This window comes from Oryzias latipes, chromosome 8, assembly GCF_053564925.1.
Source record: "Oryzias latipes strain Hd-rR chromosome 8, Olatipes_Hd-rR_3.1".
NCBI lineage: Eukaryota > Metazoa > Chordata > Actinopteri > Beloniformes > Adrianichthyidae > Oryzias > Oryzias latipes.
The window spans coordinates 16,899,299-16,921,574 of NC_136244.1; the positions used below are offsets into that span (position 1 = coordinate 16,899,299).

Below are 22,276 nucleotides of genomic sequence, written 5' to 3' on the forward strand. Positions count from 1 at the left end.
GGCTGCTGGGATCACGTGGGGAGGTGCTCCGCGTAAGTCACGTGACTCTTTGTTGACGTTTGCTGCTGCGGTCTGTAAACCTACAGGCTCATCCAGCTGCCGCTGTTGCTGCTGCAATGTCATCGCCTTGCTAGTAGGGAGCAAACTGAAAGGGACCGAGCTGTGCAGCTGTGTTAGCCTCGCTTGTGGTGACCTGGTATCGATCGCGTTTATGAAGTAAAAAAAAAAGAAAAAAAGAAATAAAACCCGCAGTGATGTTTGAGGTTTAAGACAACAATAATAAGGGAGGAAGTGTTTCACCTCGACGGGAGCAAAAGGATCCCATCCGGTCCAGTTCCGAATGCTTGTCCATGAGGTAACTAAATATTTCAATGTACAAAAGTTGAGATTTTTTATTACGCAAAACCGATAAAGTTTATTAGAAATGGTCAAATTACTCTTATAAGAGAATATGTTATCGTTTTGTCGCTCTGTGGCCCGATGTTCATGGACGTACGTACAGCGACACGTCCATGTTTTTCCTGCTTCTCTTTCAAAGATAGCCGAGTTCAACTCTAGTGTACTCGTATATCTTTGAGTATATTTCCATATAATAACAATACTTTCATAAAAGAAACAAACGATAGTAAAAATGTAATGCACTGTATGGGCTATATTTCCCGTTTTGTATCCTAGCTTCATTATCGAACGCCTTAGCGATTGACGAGCAGGACGATTGTCCAATCAGGAGAGACATAACAAAGCTTTGGACCAATCAAACAAAAGGAAAAACCAGGTTACTAGTTTGTGAGGTAAAAGGCCATGACCGCAAAAAAAAAAAAAAAAAAATGATGGGACTGTAGCGCTCCCGGAAAGTTAGTTCTTCTTCTTCCACTTTCGGCTTCTCCCATCAGGGGTCGCCACAGCGAACAAGTCGCATGGTAAATTTGGCAATGTTTTACGCCGGATGCCCTTCCTGACGCAACCTTCTCAAACCGGGCTTGGAACCGGCACAGAGGTAGAGAAGGGAACAGGGAGCAGCCCGGAGTCGAACCCTGGTTTCACGGACGGAAGGCGCCGCAAACCAGCACGAGCTAACTCCCGGAAAGTTAGTTACATAGTCAATACCCAAAAAGTAATGGAAAAATGTCCTGATGAATGGGAGCACTGTGAATGTTAAGACAACCTCGGCTTTGTCAGTGAGATTTTATGTAAAGACCCACTCCGACTAAAATAGTGTTTTTGGTGTTTAACGTCACTGTCGATTTTTTTTAATGATAAAGGACACATTCAAAGAAAATTAAGCTTAAAATTGCATTTCTGAGTATTTCTTTATTCAAATTACTGTGAATCAGGAGCAGGATAAAAAGTCAGTTGGAAAAAGTTTGTAGGTATGACGTAGAAGCTACTACGGCAAGCCATAAGCTCCCTTCACACAGAGAAATATATAGGTTCATGTTCGTCTAGCATCTAGCTCCTAAAATTGCTCGCCTTTTTTGTTTTTGCACTAATGTAATGTTAGGTTGGGGGTGTGAGGGGCTGTAAGCCAGCGGGAATGAATGTAAACAGATGGGTGACGGGAAGGGGGGGGGCGTGCCTTTTCTGCGACAGCACTCACAACTCACAGAGAACATTTTTCTATGTCCTAGAAAATGACAGTTTTAAAAATGTTGTCTAAAAATAGCATAAGCATAATTAAAAGACCTCTGAGAATATTTTCAAAATAGATTAAAGATGATCCGACTTGGTAATTGAAGGCCTGTCTAAGAGGCCTTTTAATGATACTGTATTGCACTAAAACTGACCCAGACTTACTGACAGCCTTGCTTGAACTGTTAAAGTACCGGTAACTGTTAGATGCTTTTTTCCCCTTTTGCCTAAATACATTTATAAACAAATAAAGGTTCTTATTTAAAGCATTTTTTTTGACCTATGGGGATCCTTTCATGCTTTTTTGTTTAGTGGCCTGGAACACAAATAAAGACTCTGAAGTTAAATCGAGGAGTTTTTTTCTTTTTTTCTTTTTTAATTTCACTTCTCCTTTGATTTGTTGTTTTTCAGTTACTGATAAATGGAAACTGCACTGAACACAAGTTTCTGCCCTTTTCTGTCTTCAGCCTCTGTAGAAATCTGCCTGGATTGTCTCTGCTGCACTACAGTAAAGAATGGCTGTTGTAAGACAGTTTGGACTTCTGGTGTGGAAGAATTATCTACAGCAGGTGAGCTGGACAAAGCTGTTTGTCTATATTAGGCGTTTAAAGTGCTCGCAGCTGTTTAATGTTCGAGGCAGTAGTGGATCATAAATACAGCAAACCGACAAATATTTTGATTTAGAAATGTTAGGTGTTGTCTTCCAAAGGGGGAAAAAAAAAATCAATTTTTATGTCACCCGGCTTTTGAGTGATCATCACCACGGAAGTCACATGTTTCTCAGGTCTTGTGTAACATTTCAAGTTTCCTTTAAAGTCCTGCAAAATGGGACATAAATTGGGAGACAGAGTTTGATATTGTTTCCAATCTTCCAGGACACGTTATCATTAAAGTCATCCGTTTACAGAAGATAGACACATTTTTGGCTGCAGTGTTGTAGCTATCTGCACATTTTTGTTTGTCTGTCACGCCAAGGTGCTGCTTGCATGGAGCTGAACATTAATATCAGTCACTGACTTCACAATGTGGCAAATATTGTGCAATAAAAGAGGCTGTCGGCTGCAAAGCATGCCTGCTAGGAGCTTGTTGCCCCTTTAACTCTCTTCCTGGAAAAGGAAATGGCCGTTAAAACTTATATTTCAACTACTGTCAGCAAAGGATCAAAGTTTTTTTTCCTGTTAACATGTTTGACCTTTTTTCCTGACAGCTGTTATCTAAAAATGCAGACACTGTAAACCAACACTAAGGCCTTTTTAAAATAAAATAAAAAGTTTTTATTGAATAAAACAAATGCAACAGTCCGTATTAGAGCAAGGATGGGATTTTAGATTGCATTTATCAATCACGCCACATCTTAACTGTGCCAGAGTCCACTTAACCTTTTAACACCAGAGCGTTAGCTCCAGTGTTGACATTCTGTCGACTACCGTAACTCTTCAACGCGCTCGACAGAATTCCAGCGGAGAAAAGCCGCCTTGTGCTGATGTGCAACACAATCAACGGAAATCAACCGATTCTGATGCAGAGACAAGCAGCTCACAAAGTTTTGTTTAACGGTGCCAAGCCGATATGCAAAGCCACTATGTCTTTGTCAGAATTCACGCTGATTAATGTAGATCACATCTAAGGGCGTGTCATTTAGGTGACGTTGCTAACGTCTGCTAGATACTTTGGGCGATATTAGTCTTTATAGAAGAAAACCACTGACCCTAAAATATATCGTTTTTTTGTGAGGTGAGATGTATTTTGACCTGCTTAGGAAAACCTCAGTGTTTTTCCATTGAAGATGGGGGGGGGGGACCATTAAGGGATCGTCTGTTGGACTTTTCCACTCAAGTTTTGGTTCTGGAAAAGATGGAGAGTCAAAACTATTATTTTTGTGTGGCCAAATAAAGGAATTATTGTCATTCTTATTCACATTTTTAATATTCTTGTACCTTGACAGATTGATTTAAAATAAAAACTTTTATTTGACCTCTTTTGGTATATTTTATATAGATTACTAAAGCTGTCCAAATCAGAACTGCATGTATGGTGTCATATTTTATGCCCTGAAGTATTTCCTTTTGTATTTTGGATCACATAAAATAAGTTCAGCCTTAAAAAAATTTTTTTTTTGGGGGGGGGGTTGAGATGTTAAAGCATTCCTGTAAGGCTTATTTTGAATGTTTATGACCTCCAATATTTTCTTTGCTGTTCTCCAGAAACGTCAGATCTTAGTAACTCTGGTGGAGATACTCCTTCCCCTGCTCTTCTCTGGCATCCTCATAGTTCTGCGTCAGAAGGTGGCTTTTAAGGACTATCCCAACGCCACCATCTACGAGAGCTACTACGTTGATGAGCTGCCTAAACCTTTCCTGCGGAGCTTTCAGCTCGCCTTCGTGCCCAGCAACTCCAGCGTGGTGCGGCGGGTGGCAGAGGATGTTCGTGGAAGCCTGTATCTCTCCTCAGGTGAGCGATGTCCATCATTTTATACATTTTGCAATTTAGACACAGAAGGCGTCACCCCATTTCCCTGTCAGTTAGTAGGAAAAAGGAAGCACATAATCATAATACATGTTGTTGTCTCAGGTTTTTTCTTTTTTTTGCAGATTTTAAATACACTCTCAGCTACGATTACTCCTAAAAATACAGACACATTTAATTTCCTTTAAGGTTAAAAAGCAACACATTGCAGTGGAACGATGAGCAGAGAGCCAGATCAATGGATCTGTGAGTAGTCTTGTGCAGTGTCATCTGAGATCCCAGCTCAGCTGTTGATAAATAATTTAGACTGTGTTCAGCAGAAGAGTCAAAGGATGGTGAGGTATAGTTTTGTCAGGTGCACACAAGATCTTAAAAGTCTGGTTGTTTTAAACTGAGATGCTGTGCCTGGAGGAAGGAACTCTGTCACGCAAGTCCACAGTTAGTGCTCAGTTTTGTCCCATTCATCAACAGATTTTTTTGTATTTTCACTTGCTTAGGCTGTGTAAGAAACAAGGGATTGAATCAGACTCTGCCTGATCCTCTGGATCAAAGCCTGTTTTCAACTGGTCCAGGTAATCAGCAGCAGGAAGTGCAGGCAGAGCCGGAAAACAGGCAAGGGTGGTTGATCTCTAGAACCAGGTTTGGGGAGCCTCTCCCTCCTCAGCCATTTGCAATGTAAATTTCTTACAACGGCATTGCATACCAGCTAGAGGTACATTTCCCTTGGAGCCTGTAGGCTGAGCAGCTGTGTACTTTTCCCTCTTTTATTCAAGTGTTTATTTTATGAAGCTGCCCCAAATCTAACCCCAGAACTGCGGTGTAATTGCCAGAATCATAATACCTCCATGTTTGCTCGATATAGTGGTAAAATATCCCGCTGTGCAAACCAGACAAAGGAAAATATAATAAAGGGTGAAAAGAAAAAAAACTGGGGGCTATTGTAGGAATGTAATACCTTTTTATGTAAGCCATCAAACACACTCCACTGTTTTGTTTCACTTCACCCAGATCAGCATGCTTGTAGCATCACCAACCGTTTGCTCTCTGCCAGCAGGATAATGAGGGGCGAGGTCAGCCATAGGGGGAGCTGTCTATGAGATCAGCCGTTGAAACCGTCTGTGTTTTTGTCGCAGTGCACGGCTTTGAGACGGAGGAGCAGTTTGAGGAGTACGTGAAAAATGACCCTTCATCGGGACAGCTGCTGGCCGCTGTGGTGTTTGACCACCCCTTCACTCATGACGACGACCCTTTACCCTTACAGGTAAAGGCGGTAAAAGCAGGAATGCAGGAAGTAGCTTTGTGGTGCTGTTGTGGAGACACCAAGATGAACCAGTAGTACTGGTTTATGGCAGTTTTTGTTTTTTTTATCATCCTCAAATCCAGTTAGTTTACATATTGTTGTGAAAAGCTTTAACTGTAGGTTGGTTTTAAATTCAGTTCAATTTTATTTATATAGCCCAACATTGCAACATAGCTGTCTCAATGGGCTACACACCAGTAACTGTACGAAAACATAAAATCAGTTATAAAATACAATAGCTGATTGCTAAACTAAACTAAAGCGGGCATCCCTGCCCTTAGACCCTCCTTCTTTTTTAAGAAAAGCTCCTAAAAAGAAACTGATTCTAAGAAAAAAAAAAAGAAGAAACCTCAGGGATGTCCACAGGAAGGAGGGATCCTCTCCCTGGACAGATATGCAATGTGCCAGAACTCTTAGAGAAGAATTAGCTTCTTTAACTCTACAACTACATGTTTAAATAGTCCAGCAGATGCATTTCATCCAGATGGAGTCTGGGTTTTGGTGGCAAAACAGGAAGATTTCTTTTTTTTTTTTTTTAGGTGCAGCAAGAACAATCAGAAAATGAGGATTGGAGATTTGATTATTGGAGCTGTCAGAGAAGATGATGAATTACAGTTTAGTACAAAATAAAAAAGTTCTGAAGTTTCTGTAGGAAGCGGCCTGACAACCCAACATAAGAAAAAAAAAACAATTTCCAGTGATGGAAAATGTTAAAATACAGGCTTGTTAATCCTGCTCTTTTTTTAGCAGAAATTTGAAGTGTTTTTTTTAAAAAAAAGAAAAGAACTATCAAACTGAAGCACCGGACTAATCAAGAGTTGAATGGAATCCTTAATATAGTTCTAGCTGCTGATTAAGGTGCAGATAATCAAAGTAAAGGTTACCATCCTTAAAAAATATGATTGCCTTAAAACAAATCGGTGGAAAAAAAACACGAGTGGTCAACTGTGGGGGAAAAAAGAAACCAAAACATTTCATGATGTTGTGTCTAGAACTGTATTTTTATGGACCCCTATCCTAATCATCTCAATGCAAAAGCTCCATATGAGTATAGATGAAACTCTCAACTCATTCTGTGCTGATTCCGCTCTCTGAATCTCAGGTGAGTTACCACCTGCGCTTCACCTTCACGCCACGAAACGCCCCACCCAAGGAGAAGTCGGAGCTGAACCCCAACAGTGACCTGGACTGGCACACGCTCAGTCTCTTCCCTCTTTTTCAAATGCCAGGCCCTCGAGAGCAGTATGACAAGGAGGGGGGCACTCCAGGTGAATTCTTCATTTGTTTAAAAGAATAATGTAAAGCTTTTTTTTCGCGTTTTTGGAAATAACAATCTCCTTAAATGTTATTTAATGTTTAAAAAAAAAACTCAACCTCAGAGGGAGCAAGAGCCTCTCTTGAGGCTGTGTTTCCATGCCAACCCCACTCCTGCATGTCTTTGGCGTGATGAGGGCGGTGTAGATTTTGGCATGACACTGTGTGTGCTATGACTTTAATATGTCTAAAGGGTTTGCTGTGAAATTCGTTTTGGACCCCCTGTGGCAGATTGATTGACACATGGCATGAAAAACAGAATTAGGCTGCTGCTTCCTCAGCAGGACCAGACTTTGAATCATGTTTTGTATGCATTTGCATGTAATAATATGAAGAAAAGGCACGCTTGAAAAGCTAAAGTCACCATGATGGAGCCAGAAGGCTCCTAATTATGTTCCTTCTGACTTGCACACAGACGATTTAGTCTTTTGACACGCTGAATTGGTAATGTATTAAGTGAATTTGTGCTTTGAGTCATGAGGTCCTGGTTTGAGAACACGGCGTGCTCAATTCTACTGACATGTCTCCCCTCCTTGCAGGTTATTTCCGAGAGGGCTTTCTGGCAGTGCAGCACGCGGTGGACAGAGCCATCATGCACTCTTACAACCGAACAGCTGCCGCAGCTCTGCTCAGACAGACCAGAGTGGTTCTGTCGCGGTTTCCTTATCCAGCTTTTATATATGACGTCTTCATCCTGGCCATCCAGAACCAGCTTCCCCTTCTGCTGGTGCTCAGCTTCACCTACACGGCTCTAAACATCGTGCGAGCTGTGGTTCAGGAGAAAGAGAGGAAGCTGAAGGTGTGCTTGCAGGTGTTTGTGTTTGGGGGTTCAGCTGTCGGGGTGAATACTGATGCCCCCTGCCTTGTGTTGTGTGTTTCAGGAGTACATGAGGATGATGGGTCTCAGTAACTGGCTCCATTGGAGTGCCTGGTTCCTCATGTTCTTCCTGTTCCTCTCTATTTCGGTCTTTTTTGTCACAGTGCTGCTCTGCATCCAGGTGAGTTAGTGATAGCAGCTCTTTGATTAGGGGGAAAAAGTTTTTTAAAATTCTTTACTATATCCCTGCAAAAAGATTTGGCCCAAAAAATAGGAGAAAAAGTAGGAAAATTGTGTCCTTGCAGCAAATACATTTTAGTTAAAAAGAAATCTTAGAATAAGATATCAAAATCTAGAAACAAGGAGTGCCACAGAAGCATAAAAAAATTGATACTTTATTTATTCACAATGGAGAAATTCTTCTACGTATTTGACCCATCACCTGGGTGAGCTGCACACTTGCGGTGCTTGGGAGGAAGTAGCATTAAGGGTCTTGCCCAAGGACCCTCACTGGGTGATGTTAATTTCTCGCCGTTGATATGGTAATTGCCCCCAGTACCATTGTTCATTCCCCTCCGGGAATCGAACCCTGGATCCCTGCGTGGCAGCTTTCTACCTTACCAACCGAGCTACCCAGCCGGAAAAAGGAGAAATTGGCTAACAAAAACTAAACGTTAGATAGAATCACTTAATGTCATAAATCCAAACAAGTATTTTTTGCAGGTATCAAGTGAAAGGTTTGTATTTTTTTTTATTTTTCATGTACCTAATTGTTGATCATTTTATTACATAAATAAAAAACGAGTGTAATAATAGAAAAAGCTAATTTTTGAACAAAATGAGAATATGATCTTAGTATAAGCCTTATTAAATCCTCATAAAATCTAAAACGAACACTTATTCTTAGAACATAACTCTAATTGTATTATTTTCCATGAATGCCAGTCTAACTTGATAACATTTATTGAACTTTAAATAGCATTCTTCATATTGAACCAAAAATTCCAGTGTGATTTGAGGTTTCAAGTTTTTCCATTTTCAAGAGTATGGAGCAAAAAGGATTTGGACTCATTTTAACAATATTTTCTTTATTTCCAGATCCTAGCACTCAATGAGACAAAAGATTCTCAACTGCTTGGAAAGGTCTAGAGCAAAGAAAAGTTGCAAAAATTCAAAACCTGTTAAAATATCCTAAATGTAAAAAAAAAGGGTTTAAATCTTTGCAAGAATCTAAAACATTCACCAATAGTTATTTGAGAATTATTGTTTCTGTAACTTTGCATGAATTTGATCCATCTCTAGTTTATTAATAATATCAGTTGAATCAATGAATTATTTTCTGCAGGACTTTTTGGGATTTCCAATCACTTATTTACTGTATTTGTCATTTTAGGTGAGTCCTAATGGGGCCGTGTTGACCTATAGTGATCCCACGCTGGTCTTTTTCTTCTTGCTGCTTTTCACTGTGGCCACCATCAGCTTCAGCTTCATGATCAGTGCCTTCTTCTCTCGAGGTGAGTGTCTCGTTCTGTATTCATATGCTGGGATCTTTTGCCTTCATCAGTCTCCACTTCACAAAAATCTAGAAAAGCTGGAGTCCCTGTAATCCTACAGCATTATTTGCTCCGCCTTCTTGAGTAACCGCAGAAAAGAAGCTGCAAGAAGTGTCACAACTATGTCAACTGTGTGACGGGTTTTGGACCTGATAAGCTTATGTTCGATGACGAGGGATAACTTTTGCGCCCGCTGAAAGGTGTTGATGTGAAACCCAAGCACACGGTTCAACCCTCTCAACCCCAGCGAGAGAGAAAGCTTTTAAATCAGCGCTTTCTCACGTTCCTCTTCTCCCTCCCTGTTTGCTCTTTCACTCATTCAAAGCCCCTCTTTCAAACCGGCATCTATGCCCTTTTCAGCTTTTCCCAGCAAAGCGCCTCTCATTGCAAATAACTCCTCAGGCCACTTTTTAGCAGCTGGCTGCAAGTAAATGCATCACATTACTTCTCAAAAACGTTCAGTAGAAAGTAATTATTTTTGCAATAAATCCAAAAAATAAAATAAAAATAGTGGTAAGAAATAGACAAATCTCAGTTGTGATCCAACTGTTTGCTATATATTTCTCATTTTAAAATGATAGTTTGGGAAGCTGAGTGACCTCCTTGACCATGTCTGAACAAAGACGGTCTATTTTTTTCTCTGTTTTCTGTTGGCAGCTGTCTGGATACTTTTCACCCGCTCAGTAACATGCTTTTAAGGAACAGATAATTGCATCTGATCAATGCAGGCTGAAAATGTCACGTTGACTCTGGCGAGAGGGCTTTGGAGTGTTCTTCTGCTTCGTAGAAACCGTAACAGAAATAACCCCTTCCATCCTCTTTAGTCCCATTGCTCGGCTTTATTTTCCCTTTGTTTCTAATGTCTTTGAAAGAAATAGCGTGGCGGTAATAATGGACACGTTTCAAGTGTTTTATCATCATTTACTCAATCTGCAAATGTTTTTTGTCTCGTTAGAATGTCGTTGACACTTTCTTTCTCTGTCACTGTTGTAGCAAATGTGGCGGCGGCTGCAGGTGGCTTCATCTACTTCCTCAGCTACCTGCCTTATTTGTTCCTGTGGCCACGCTACGATCTCCTCAGCCATGGGCAGAAGGTGTCTGCTTGCCTTATCTCGAACGTGGCCATGGCCATGGGAGCGCAGCTCATCGGAATGTTCGAAGGCAAAGGTGAGACTTCGATTAGTCTTACACTTTTAGAAAAATGTTGATGTTCATTTTCTTCCTTGCTTGTTTTTTCCTCTCCAGGGACGGGGATCCAGTGGTCGAACTTGTTTGATTCTGTAACGGTGGACGATGACTTCTCCCTGGCTCAGGTTCTGTGCCTGCTCCTGTTCGACTCTGTTCTTTATGGGCTGGTGGCCTGGTACGTGGAGGCCGTTTTTCCTGGGGAGTACGGAGTGCCTCTGCCTTCCTATTTCTTCTTACTGGTAGGTTTTGAAATGAATCCTTCGCTTTTGCATTTAACCATCCTTTGATTTGTAGAATAGATGCACCTTGTAATGATACGGTTAACCTTTAGCCGTTTTGTATATTTTTTGTGCAATTTTGCATGCTTTTTTCCCCCCTTTTTAAACAGCGCATTGTGTTCTGCGTCCTGATTGGCTGTAGACCACTGTCATTCAATCTCCTCCATGCTGTGTCTTCTGTACAGAATGCGTTTAGAAATCTTTAATCGCTATTTGTTTTCATTCTATAATACTGGACCTATTTAGGTTCGAACTTTGAGAGTTTAAACGAGAGAGAAAAGTGTGGAAATGTTCATGTCCGTCTGAGAAGAGTATAAAGCGTGTAGTGAGGGGTTTTATAGCCTTAAAACATCTGTAATAATTGTGAAAAACAAAGATGACAACTTTGTGTGGATTTTACCAGATTATTTTTAGAACGTAACTCGAGCGATAAACGGGGAAACACTGTAATAAATGTCTAATTGCATTTGAAAACTGAAAGTGAACCAAAAGAGGAAGCCACCTGGAAGTCATTTTTTTTTACAAATGAGTTCGTTTTTATGTTATGTTTTAACAGTGTTTCTCAAACAAATTCAAACAAATTCCTGCACAGGAACCAAAGAAACCCATTCAGCTGCAAATAGAGGATGAACCCGATAATGTCTCCTCAAAGATATCGACGATGCAGCTGTGCTCGATAAAAAGCTTCTGTAATACAGCCACAATGGAGGGATCGGAGAACTCGGCCGGCCTATCAGTCAGAGGAAGTCTTCAGGTTCAGCCAGTTGAAATAACAGGAACAGTCAGAGTCCGTCCAGCCAACACAAATACGGTTTATCTGCGCAGCAAATACAGAGCATCACGAAATGACATTCCTTTATTCACACACGCAAAAATAAACTCTGTTATTTCCCAGCATGCAGGAATGGGGTCTTTGCCAGCAGGGTGTGGATGTAAATGTTGACATACTTCTCTCTGTATCCATTGTGTCAGTGGATGCTGTGGCTTTAGCACAAAACTTTTGCATGTAGTTCAGCAGCTTTAAAACCTTTATTGTTTCTCATTTAAACTCAAACTGAATGTTATGGAAGATTTTTCTTTGTTTGTGAAGCTGTGTTTAATGGTGTTTCTTCAATCGTAGCCTTCATACTGGTGCAGCAGCCCTCGCATGGCTTTGGTGAATGAAAAGGAGGAGGAGGAGGATGCAGAGAAGGCTCTGAAAGGGGAGTTTATAGAGGAGGAGCCAGCAGGACTGGTCTCTGGGGTGAAGATTAAACACCTCTCGAAGGTAGACGGCTCAAACTTTTACCCCCGACCCATCAGTGGTGCCACAAAGCTCACCATTCAGCTGCTTTTCTTTTCGACAGGAGTTCAAGTTGGGCAACAAAACCCGGAGGGCTGTCAGAGACCTGACTTTGAACATGTTTGAGGGGCAGATTACGGTGCTGTTGGGACACAATGGTGCTGGAAAGACCACAACACTGTCCATGCTCACAGGTTAGCAGTTTCAACACATAGTGGACACATGGCGCTCCTGAATGAGCTCTGACCCGCTTGACTTCCTGTTTTAGGTCTTTACCCCCCCTCCAGCGGCAGGGCCTACATCAACGGCTACGACATCTGTCAGGACATGGCTCTGATCCGACGCAGTCTGGGCCTTTGTCCACAGCACGACGTTTTATTTGATAACCTCACAGTGCGAGAACACCTGCTCTTTTATGCACAGGTAGAGGTTATGTCCTTTGATGAAAATCATGTTTTTTTTAACATGTTGATAAATGACATATATAAGGATAATTAAACTGAAAATTGCATTTCTGAGTATGCCTTTACTTCAATAGCTGGGATTTAGGAGCAGACAAAAATATGGCTTTTGAAAAGTGACGTATAAAATACAGAAGGCGGGAAACAAGCTCCCTGCTCCGCTCCATTCCAGTAAATCCACTTTTAGACGACTAGATCCATGTACGTCTTTGTTTTCCTCGTCCGAGCTAGCATCTGGATCAAAACTGTGTGGCTGGTTAGCTCCAATATTTCTTGCCATATTTGATGCCGCGGTAATGTTAGGTTGGGGGTGTGAGGGGCTGTAATATAATGGGAGAGTGCGTAAACACATGGGTAACGGGAAGGGGGGGGGGTGTTGATCCACTGCAAAAGTTCTACCCACAACTCAGGGGTACATTTCTGGTTAACTATTACATCTCAGCAAAATCAATGTCCTAAAAATGACTTTTCTGGCCAAAAACGACATAATCATAATGAAAAGACAGCTGGGAACGCTTTAACAATGATTCAAAAGATGGTCAGAGTGGGACTTTGTTATATTCAGATCCAGAATTAATGTAAATTTACAGTTTTTTTTTTTTTTTAATATTTGAACAAACACGGGTGGAAATACAAAAAAAAAAAGAGGAATCAAACAAAAAAAATGTCTACACAGACATTTTCCAAGGATTTTAGAATTTATGCACTTTCATTTCACTTTAATTTGAATGTTTGGTTTTATGTTTCGTCGATGTTAATGTGTTTTTGTGCTTTCTGCCCAGCTTAAAGGCTACTCCAAGGACAAAATTCCAGACGAAGTGGATCGGATCATTCGTATCCTGAACCTAGAGGACAAGAGACGAGCTCGCTCCAAAACCCTTTCTGGTGGCATGAAGAGAAAGCTTTCTATAGGCATTGCTCTCATTGGAGACTCTAAAGTGAGGAACTTTTGATTGACTTTCCTTCTTTGTCAAGTTTTTTCTTCCTCCTCAATGACATTTAATCTCTCCACACCTCCAGGTTGTCATGTTGGATGAGCCTACTTCGGGTATGGATCCGTCTGCACGACGGGCCACGTGGGACCTCCTGCAGGGGGAGAAACGGGGCCGCACCATTTTACTCACCACCCATTTCATGGATGAGGCCGATCTGCTGGGAGATCGGATTGCCATCATGGCAGGAGGGGAGCTGCAGTGCTGCGGCTCGCCACTCTTCCTGAAGAACAAATATGGTAGGTGGAGTTCCCTGTAGCAGCTCCAGGGCCTCACTGCAAATTTATTTTGATGTTATGCACAGATACAACTACAACTTTAGAGCTAAAAAATGCCACATTCTATTTTGTAACATACTACCAGACACACAAAAATACCTTTTTTTGGCGGAGTTTTCTCAAATGAAACAATGTTTCCTGTTCCAGTGATGCAGAAATGCATTTCCTCTGTTCACCAGGTGCTGGCTATCACATGGTGATAGTGAAAGACGCTTTTTGTAACGTGTCGGAGATCACCCGCCTGGTTCACATGTATGTTCCAAATGCTACGCTTGAGAGCAGCGCCGGAGCAGAGCTCTCCTACATCCTGCCTAAAGAAAGCACCAGCAGGTGAGCAGGTCCAAGCAGTCAGCGTAAAATTCTTTCATTATGGGGTTTGTAAAGATTTGGTTGTTAAAGGCAAGAAAGCCCAGCCACTCCTTCAAATCAATTGTTTGGATGTTGTATTGATTCATGTTCCGATGGAAATTTATACTTACATATTGCTCCAGAGCTATTAGTTCTTCTCGTTTTATCATGATTTTATTCAATTTAAGGTTTAATTGTATGAAATGTTTCTTCTTAGGTTTGAACTACTGTTTGCTGAGCTGGAGATGAACAGAGACGAGCTGGGGATTGCCAGCTATGGAGCCTCAGTGACAACTATGGAGGAAGTGTTTCTGAGGTAGGAGCCACCTGGCTTTATGTCTCTGGTTTTCTATGCCTTCACATTTTGGATTGTTTTTGCATAATGCTATGTTCACACCGGGTATGTGTCACACGTTCAACGTGGATTCTTCATTCCATCTGGGAACGAGCTGCAATTATTTCTCTTTTTCCTCCATGATCAATTTACAAACGGTTGGCACTTCTATGAAGTAAAAAGGATGTGATCCAGACATCATGACCAAAGCTGAGTTCCTGATTGGGACTTTTGTAACTGTCATTGCTCGTTCGGTGGCCATGTGTTTTGTACGCAGAGCCCAAAACAGACTTAAAAACATGCATAGCGATGGGTGAACACGAGAGTTTAGAACGCAAAAGCCCAAAAAGCGCATTTATATGCGTTTACGTAGACTTTTCTTTGAAAGCCGAGGCTGGTGTGAACATATCTTTACAGATTCCAAGAAAAAGCAATTAACATTAGAGATAGGTTTTTAATAAGGGATGTGTATTTTTCCCTCTCACATGATTTGATGTATTATTTATATATATTATTGTATATTTATATATATTTTATATATTATTAACATAGCAATAACAAACCCATTTTAGATATAAAGTAAAGCATTGATTAGAAAAGAAATAAAAAATGAAGGAAGATGTCAGAAGATGATGCCATTTTCTTAATCGATTACTTACGTTTTGCAGTGATGCATATAGCACACACGTCCCATTAGATTTATTAAATATAATGAGCATCAATCAAAGTCAAGTAGAGTTTGATTTGTTGCTTGGAAGGGATCAGGAAGAGGATACTCAGTTCTCGATATGATCTGCATGCTTTACATCTCTAGTCTTAGGCCTTCATCTCCATAAAACTAAAGTCCCTTTGTATATTTTAATTGGACTTTCGGCACATTTTCTTTTCTTTACTCTTTGCTGAAACATGACAGCTACAGCTGCTTGCTACCCGTGGTTAAAATACTTTCTACGTCCTCGCCGGCTTTGTTTTTTTCTTTTCTTTTTTTTCTTTTGTATCCGTAGCAACGATGACAGTTTTCCCCGGCAGAAGGCGGCGTGCCCCCTTTAACTTGCACTTGTGCTTAACACTATAATTGGTGGTACAAAGGCCTCGCTATGTGCACATCCTGCTGAGAGCGACAGTCTGTTGTTTTTCTTTATCATAATGCATCAAACGGGATTCTGAGACAAACTGACACTAAATGGAATTTTACCTCCTCATTTTTTTTTTTGGTTAAAGTAAATTAGTTACCTTTAAATACCTGTGTTTGATTATCTGAAATCTTTAGCAGTGTATTTATGCTATTTTTGTCTTTCTTTGCAAACATTTTCTGTTTTTCACCGTTCCACTCCTCAAAAGTGCAAAAAGGATTCTCTAATGGAGGAGACGCAGGCAGCTCGACTGAAAGCTTACAAAAGGCACTCTTTTAGTGGAAAGAGTGTAAAATGGCTCGATTTGTCCTGCTGTGCTGCTGCCTTTCACTCACTTATTGGTGAATAATAGAGTCCAGAAATAGTTTTTTTTGCAGACAGTCCTGGTTATTTTCACCGCTGCAGTCTGTTGAAAGAAATTTGTTTTTCAAAAGAACCTGCAAGTAACACCCATTAAATGAGCTTACATTTTTAGACTTTGTGCTCAGGTTTTATGGATTTTGGATGAAGCTTATACTTTATCTTTTTTGTCCCTCATCTGTGGTTTGATTTTGCGTTTTCAGAGTAGGAAAGCTGGTGGACTCTAGTTTGGACATCCAGGCCATCCAGCTGCCGGCTCTACAGTACCAACATGAGAGACGCTCCCATGACTGGAACATGGAGGACACGAGCAGCATCAGCGGCCTCACAGACGTCACTGACTTCACAGACAGCGGCACGCTCATCTCAGAAGACTGCTCCAGCATCAAGCTGAACACCGGAGTAGGTTTTTGTCCAGCAAACCTGCGGCATGTTTGGGTTTCCTCTTCCTGTGCTCACATTTTCCCTTTTCTTTAGGTCCGACTGCACCTGCAGCAGTTCTATGCCATGTTCCTGAAGAGGGCGCTGTACAGCTGGAGAAACTGGAAGGTGATGGTAGCCCAGTTCCTGGTCCCTCTGATCTTCACCGTCATGGCCTTAGTGGTGGCACGCACCTTTCCCAATCACCAGAATGCTCCTTCATTGAATTTGAAGCTCAGTCGATACGGCCCCACCAGGGTTCCTGTTGCCCTGCAGGGTGGGGCAGGTCCCCTCGCCCATGCTTTGGCAAATACCTACATTTCCCAGCTATCTACCCAGATAGGTGAACTGGTCAACATCACAGGTGAGCAAAATAAGAAAAACAAACATTTAATAAACAAAAATACTTTGTAAGATCCCAGAAAAAGTGCAATGGTTTCAAAACAAATTTGAATTCTTTCCCCTCCAGACTTCACTGATTACGTCCTGACCCACGCAGAGGAGGAGGGCGGCAGCTTCAATGAGCGCTGCGTGGTGGGTGCTGCTTTCCGGGGCATTGGCCGGCAGTTTGCTGAAGCAACGGCGTACTTCAACAATCAGGGCTACCACACCCCCGCCACAGCCCTCATGATGGTGGACAACGCCTTGTTCAAACTTCTAGCCGGGCCGAACGCTTCCATACAAACCAGCAACTACCCCATGCCTCGCAATCTGTCCGAGACCGCACGGAGCCAACTCACAGAGTGAGTAGAGACGGCTTTTTCCAGCGCTTTTTTTTTCTTTTTGGACCTTTTCCTCTCCTCTTCATCGTCTTCCCGCTTCCTTCCCATTGCAGGGGAAAGACGGGCTTTGCCATAGCCATCAACCTAATGTACGGCATGGCGTCCCTGTCCAGCACGTTTGCCCTGCTGCTTGTCACCGAGTCATCTCTCAAGTCTAAACATGTGCAGCAGGTCAGCGGCGTCTACCTGTCCAATTTCTGGTTTTCCGCCCTGCTGTGGGACCTGGTCAACTTCTTGCTGCCTTGCCTTCTCATGCTGGTGGGTAGAAGCTCTTTCCTCAGGATCCTCAGGATGATTACTGAGAGGATAATGGGTTTTTTCTCTCGCTTCAGGTGGTGTTCCAGGGATTCGGAGTGGAAGCTTTTGTGGACGGCAACCACCTCATAGACGTTCTGTTGTTGCTGCTTCTGTACGGCTGGGCTGTGGTGCCTCTGATGTACCTGCTCAGCTTCCTCTTCTCCACTGCTGCCACAGCCTACACGCGCCTGACCATCTTTAACATGATCTCTGGCACTGCCACCTTTTTGGCCGTAACCATCATGACGATCCCAGGTTAGATACTGTTTTTAAAAAGTATTGTAACTCTGGTGAGGAGTATTCCGTTTTCTGGATCTTAAACACATTTAAATTCGTGACTGATGCTCCGGCACGGCTGACCAAATCCAGAATGCTGCTCTTGTGTGGGAACAACCGATCTTTGTGTGAGGGCGTGTGTGAAATTTTAAAAAAGTGTGATTTTTATCTGTGGAAGAAGTGATGCCTGCATCTGTACATAAGCTCCTGGTTGCCATGGAAAAACAACTGAAGGAGGTTATAAAAATAGTCAAGATACGTCTCTATCCTTTTTGTTGACTGCTTCTTTTTTAATTTCCCTCCCCTCAGAGTTGAATCTTCAGCATTTGTCTCACTTGCTGGATAAGGTGTTCCTGATTTTTCCAAACTACTGCCTGGGCATGTCCTTCTGCCAGTTCTATCAGAACTATCAGTTTATCACATTTTGCACATCCAGTTCTCTGAGTCAAATCATCTGCAAGTACATGAGTAAGTACAGTAACTCCAAAGTACGATAGATTTGAACAGAGAAAGGCTTTGCGCCTTATCTCTTTCATTATGTGATGGTGTCTCAGATTTGCTCATATTTTACGCTGTAAACCACTAATTTTGTTGGTCTCTAGACATCACATACCAGGAAAACTACTTCTCGATGTCAGAGCCTGGCGTCGGGCGCTTTCTTGTGGCCTTGTCGGTGCAGGGGGTTGTCTTCAACATGCTCCTCTTTGTCATCGAGCTTCAGTGCGTGCGCACCATCTGCCGTCTCCTCAAATCTCTGGGTAGACGACGCAAACAGGTAAACTGGGCTAAAAAAAAGTGGAGATTATTCCTCTTTAGCATTTCATTTCTAATTAAGTTTTTTGTTTGTGTGTCAGTTGCCTTTAATAGAGGACGCAGCCCTCGTTCCAGAGGACAGAGATGTGGCTGAAGAGAGGAAGAGAGTTCTGGAGTGTCAGCCCATGATGGAGTCGATGGTTGGAAGCCCCCTCATTCTGCAGGAGTTGAGCAAGGTACTGCTGCACCACTGGGTTGCAGAACCTTTATTTGCAAAAAATGTAAGTAGAAAGTATTCCTTTTACATTTCCTGTTTTTCTTTTTTTGTGTTAGGTCTATAGCAGCGGGGAGAGCCTTCTGGCTGTGGACAGGTTGTCTCTCGCCGTCGCGAAAGGAGAATGCTTTGGGCTTTTGGGCTTCAACGGAGCCGGGAAGACCACAACTTTTAAGATGCTGACGGGAGATGAGAGCGTCACATCTGGTGATGCCTACATTGATGGTTACAGCATCTTGAGGGACATTAAGAAGGTAATGTAGAAAAAAAAATGTACTCCAGTCTTACTCAATCTTTGGAGTTCAAGACTAAAAATGTCTCTGGATGTTGCAGGTCCAGCAGCGAATAGGTTACTGTCCTCAGTTTGATGCTGTTCTGGACCACATGACAGGAAGAGAGACTCTGTGTATGTATGCCAGGCTCAGAGGAATTCCAGAGAAGTACGTTTCTGGCTGCGTGGAGAACGTCCTAAGGTCGCTGCTTCTGGAGCCTCATGCTGATAAACTTGTCCGCAGCTACAGGTGGGGCAACCTTTGTGTTACAAGTAACACTATAGCTCAGATTTTACTTTTTTGGGCGAGTAATCATTGGAGAATGATGTGCTTGCAGTGGAGGCAACAAGAGGAAACTGAGTGCAGGCATGGCTCTGATCGGGGGGCCTCCAGTCATTTTCTTGGATGAACCTTCAACAGGGATGGACCCAGTAGCTAGGAGGCTTTTGTGGGACGCCATCACTCACATTAGGGAGTCTGGGAAGGCCATAGTCATCACTTCTCACAGGTTAAATAAAAAAAAAATATATATATATATATATATTTGTGAAAAAATCTTGAGTTTATCCTGAAAACTTGACTGTGGTCTCTCACCAGTATGGAGGAGTGTGAAGCTCTGTGCACCAGACTGGCAGTGATGGTCAATGGCCAGTTCAAGTGCCTGGGAAGCCCCCAACACCTGAAGAGCAAGTTTGGCAGCGGCTACACTCTGCTGGCTAAAGTACATGTGGAAGCAGAATTGGAAGAAAGCGACCTGCGTGTGTTTAAAGATTTCATTGAAAGCACTTTCCCAGGTTAGAGTTAAAATAAATCATCCAATTCCAAGTTGATGGAATGATTTTAAATGACCAACATCTCACATATAGACTTTTATCCTAAAGCCATTTTAAAAGTTCATTTGATTTAAAAAAATGCACCATTTTCACTGTTGATTTTTCTCGTGCAACAGGAAGTCAACTTAAAGATGAGCACCAGGGAATGGTGCATTACCACTTGACCGACAAAGCACTGACATGGGCACAGGTATGGCAATAAATGTAAAGATTTGACTGTTCTTACTGTTTGCTTTCGTGCAAAATGGAAAAATCTACTTTGCACTTATGTTGTTAGAGCTCCCCTAGTGGACTAAACAGTTTCTCTCTTCGTGGACTTTGTTCTTGTCAGAATAAACAGCTTTAATAAGCATTTAGCATCCAAAAATCTTGCAATATGTAGTTTATAAAAGTAAAAACGAAATGGATCAATCCTTGAATTAAAATATGTATATCTTATCTGCGACTTTTGAATCAAAAGCCCTCAAATTCAACATTTTTTTTCAATACTTTTTAATCGTTATCTGAAAAGTTTTAAGTGTTACCTTTTATCATAATGATAATTAAAGGTAAGTCTCCCTTTTTCTCATTTGTTTGTAATTTCTTCCTTTGCTCAGGTGTTTGGCACTTTAGAAGCAGCCAAAGAGAAATACCAAATCGAGGACTACTGTGTGAGCCAGATCTCGCTGGAGCAAGTGTTTCTCAGCTTTGCCCAGTTCCAGCATTGCACTCAGGCTGGGAGGAAGTAGGTAGATGGAGGATTCCCCTTCTCTTTTCCCTTTTCACCAGCCCTGTAGGTAAAAGCTCACCAAAAGGACTCTTTTTGGTGTGAACGGAGGCTGGAGGAGCCGTTTTTTGTTTTTTTTACCCTGAACACACTCAAACATCTTGAATATGTTTTACCGCATCTTCCTTGTGCATTTTTATTTGATGTTGTCATTTTGTAAATGCAGTTTTTGTTATGATCATCGCCTGTGAGGTGTTGATTACACCAAGTAATGAAGTTCAAGATTAGGATGTCACTATACCACTACACTGAACTCTGACAAACAGGGTCATTTTTAGTGTGTGTGCATGATATATGTATTTGTTTTGATTATTTATGACTTTTCATCAATTTCTTCACTTTTTAAGAATTTTTATTTTGCTTTCGTGATGCATCGGAGAAATAGGAGCGACTCAATATGATATTTGTGAAATTGTTAAACACCTTTGAGCCTTATCTAACATTTTTTTTAATGCTTTTCTTTAAGGACTGGTTATCCTTAAGCCTTTTAATGTTTCCACATGTAAATAATGACACTTTCATGGTACTAAAACCTTTTCCTTAATGTAATACCGTTATTTTATTTTATTTTTTAAATACAGATTGTTGATGAATGCATGCTTTAACAAGCTGATAAAGAGCATGATAATGGGGGAGGGAGGGGCTGCAAAAAAACACCGTCCTTACTGAGAGTTCATTCTTTGAGAAAATTAAGTCCATTCCAAGTAGTTAGTGCTTCTCGTGTTTCTGTTTTCATGAGTTCAAGAAGTTTTTCAAAAAGCTGCTGCTAAACAGGTTTTTAACAACGTGGATGTCAGATGAAATGATTTTTTTCGTTTTTGTTTTAGAAGTTTTTCTCCTTTTTGCTGGAAATTTTTCAAACTTTATTTTGTTTTTACTAGAGACCCTAACAAATCCAAGACACTGAAAATGATCAAATCTCACAGCATCTTTGGCTTTAGTTGCTTCCTTAGAGTGTTTAACACAGCCTGTTTTCATTCCAAAATAGCCTTATTTACATTCATCCATGCCTCATACATAAAAAGAGCTTGTAAAAAATGGTGTGTTTTGTGTGAAAAAAGTTCTATGTACTGACAATTATTGGAGAATTATTACTTCACTTGCTGATTGTAGGTACGTCTCTTCAAACCTGCTTTTCAGAAGAATTCTTGTTGCAATCTGGGAGCAATCACTTAGTTTTGTGTGTAAATAGCATTCCATCTCTGAAGAGTTCAAAAAAACAGATGAATGTATTCTGTCATAATGCAAAAAAAGCCAAATTTTATTACTGCTTTTTATGATTTTACAGTGCTTCCTTCAGGCCACCAGATGAGAACATAATCCTCTCACTGCAGAGATGATGTTTGTCCTCACAAGATTGAAGCTCTTACTTTGTACTTTTTATGATATTGGTTTATATATTTGCACAGCCTACAGCTCATATACATAAGACTTGAAAGAAGTGCAAAGCATAAAAAGAAAATGTAAAGATTTGCACTGCTGATGAGTGTCGATTACAACTCACTGACATGTGGTTTTTGTTATATTTAAAAAGGGAATTTTAAAGACTGTAATCACATACTGTACCATGGAGCTGACCCTGTCAAATCTGTCTGTACTGCTGTTCTTTTTAAATTAAATCAAAGCAAAAATGACAAATAAAAAAAAAGTTTGAAGTTGTTTTTTGGGACATTTTGATCATTTACAGTACAGACCAAAAGTTTGGACACCTTCTCATTCAAGTGAATGGGAAGGTGTGTCCACACTTTTGGTCTGTACTGTATGTTTGGGTCTTTTTGCAAATCTGTAGCCGACCACAAACAAACATTTAATTTTCCTTTCAACTTTTGATATGGATTCCTAGCTAAAGGAATTTACTATCATTTAAATA

The 22,276-nt window shown here is 41.2% G+C and overlaps 1 protein-coding gene across 1 annotated transcript; it reads left to right on the forward strand.

Annotated features, from left to right (window-relative positions):
- Positions 1-27: 27 nt before the first annotated feature.
- On the forward strand, positions 28-22,054 carry abca3b (ATP-binding cassette, sub-family A (ABC1), member 3b). Its single transcript, XM_023957545.2, has 31 exons — positions 28-355; positions 2,097-2,198; positions 3,834-4,080; positions 5,229-5,356; positions 6,498-6,663; positions 7,249-7,508; positions 7,591-7,707; positions 8,920-9,040; positions 10,073-10,246; positions 10,325-10,506; positions 11,666-11,812; positions 11,892-12,021; positions 12,096-12,250; positions 13,071-13,226; positions 13,309-13,519; positions 13,738-13,888; positions 14,124-14,222; positions 15,937-16,135; positions 16,211-16,517; positions 16,623-16,896; positions 16,989-17,193; positions 17,268-17,487; positions 17,818-17,976; positions 18,111-18,283; positions 18,363-18,497; positions 18,595-18,789; positions 18,869-19,056; positions 19,145-19,315; positions 19,405-19,601; positions 19,757-19,830; positions 20,237-22,054. Exons 2-31 carry the CDS (start codon positions 2,145-2,147, stop codon positions 20,366-20,368), a joined length of 5,127 nt encoding a protein of 1,708 aa, XP_023813313.1. The 5' UTR covers positions 28-355; positions 2,097-2,144; the 3' UTR covers positions 20,369-22,054.
- Positions 22,055-22,276: the final 222 nt, after the last annotated feature.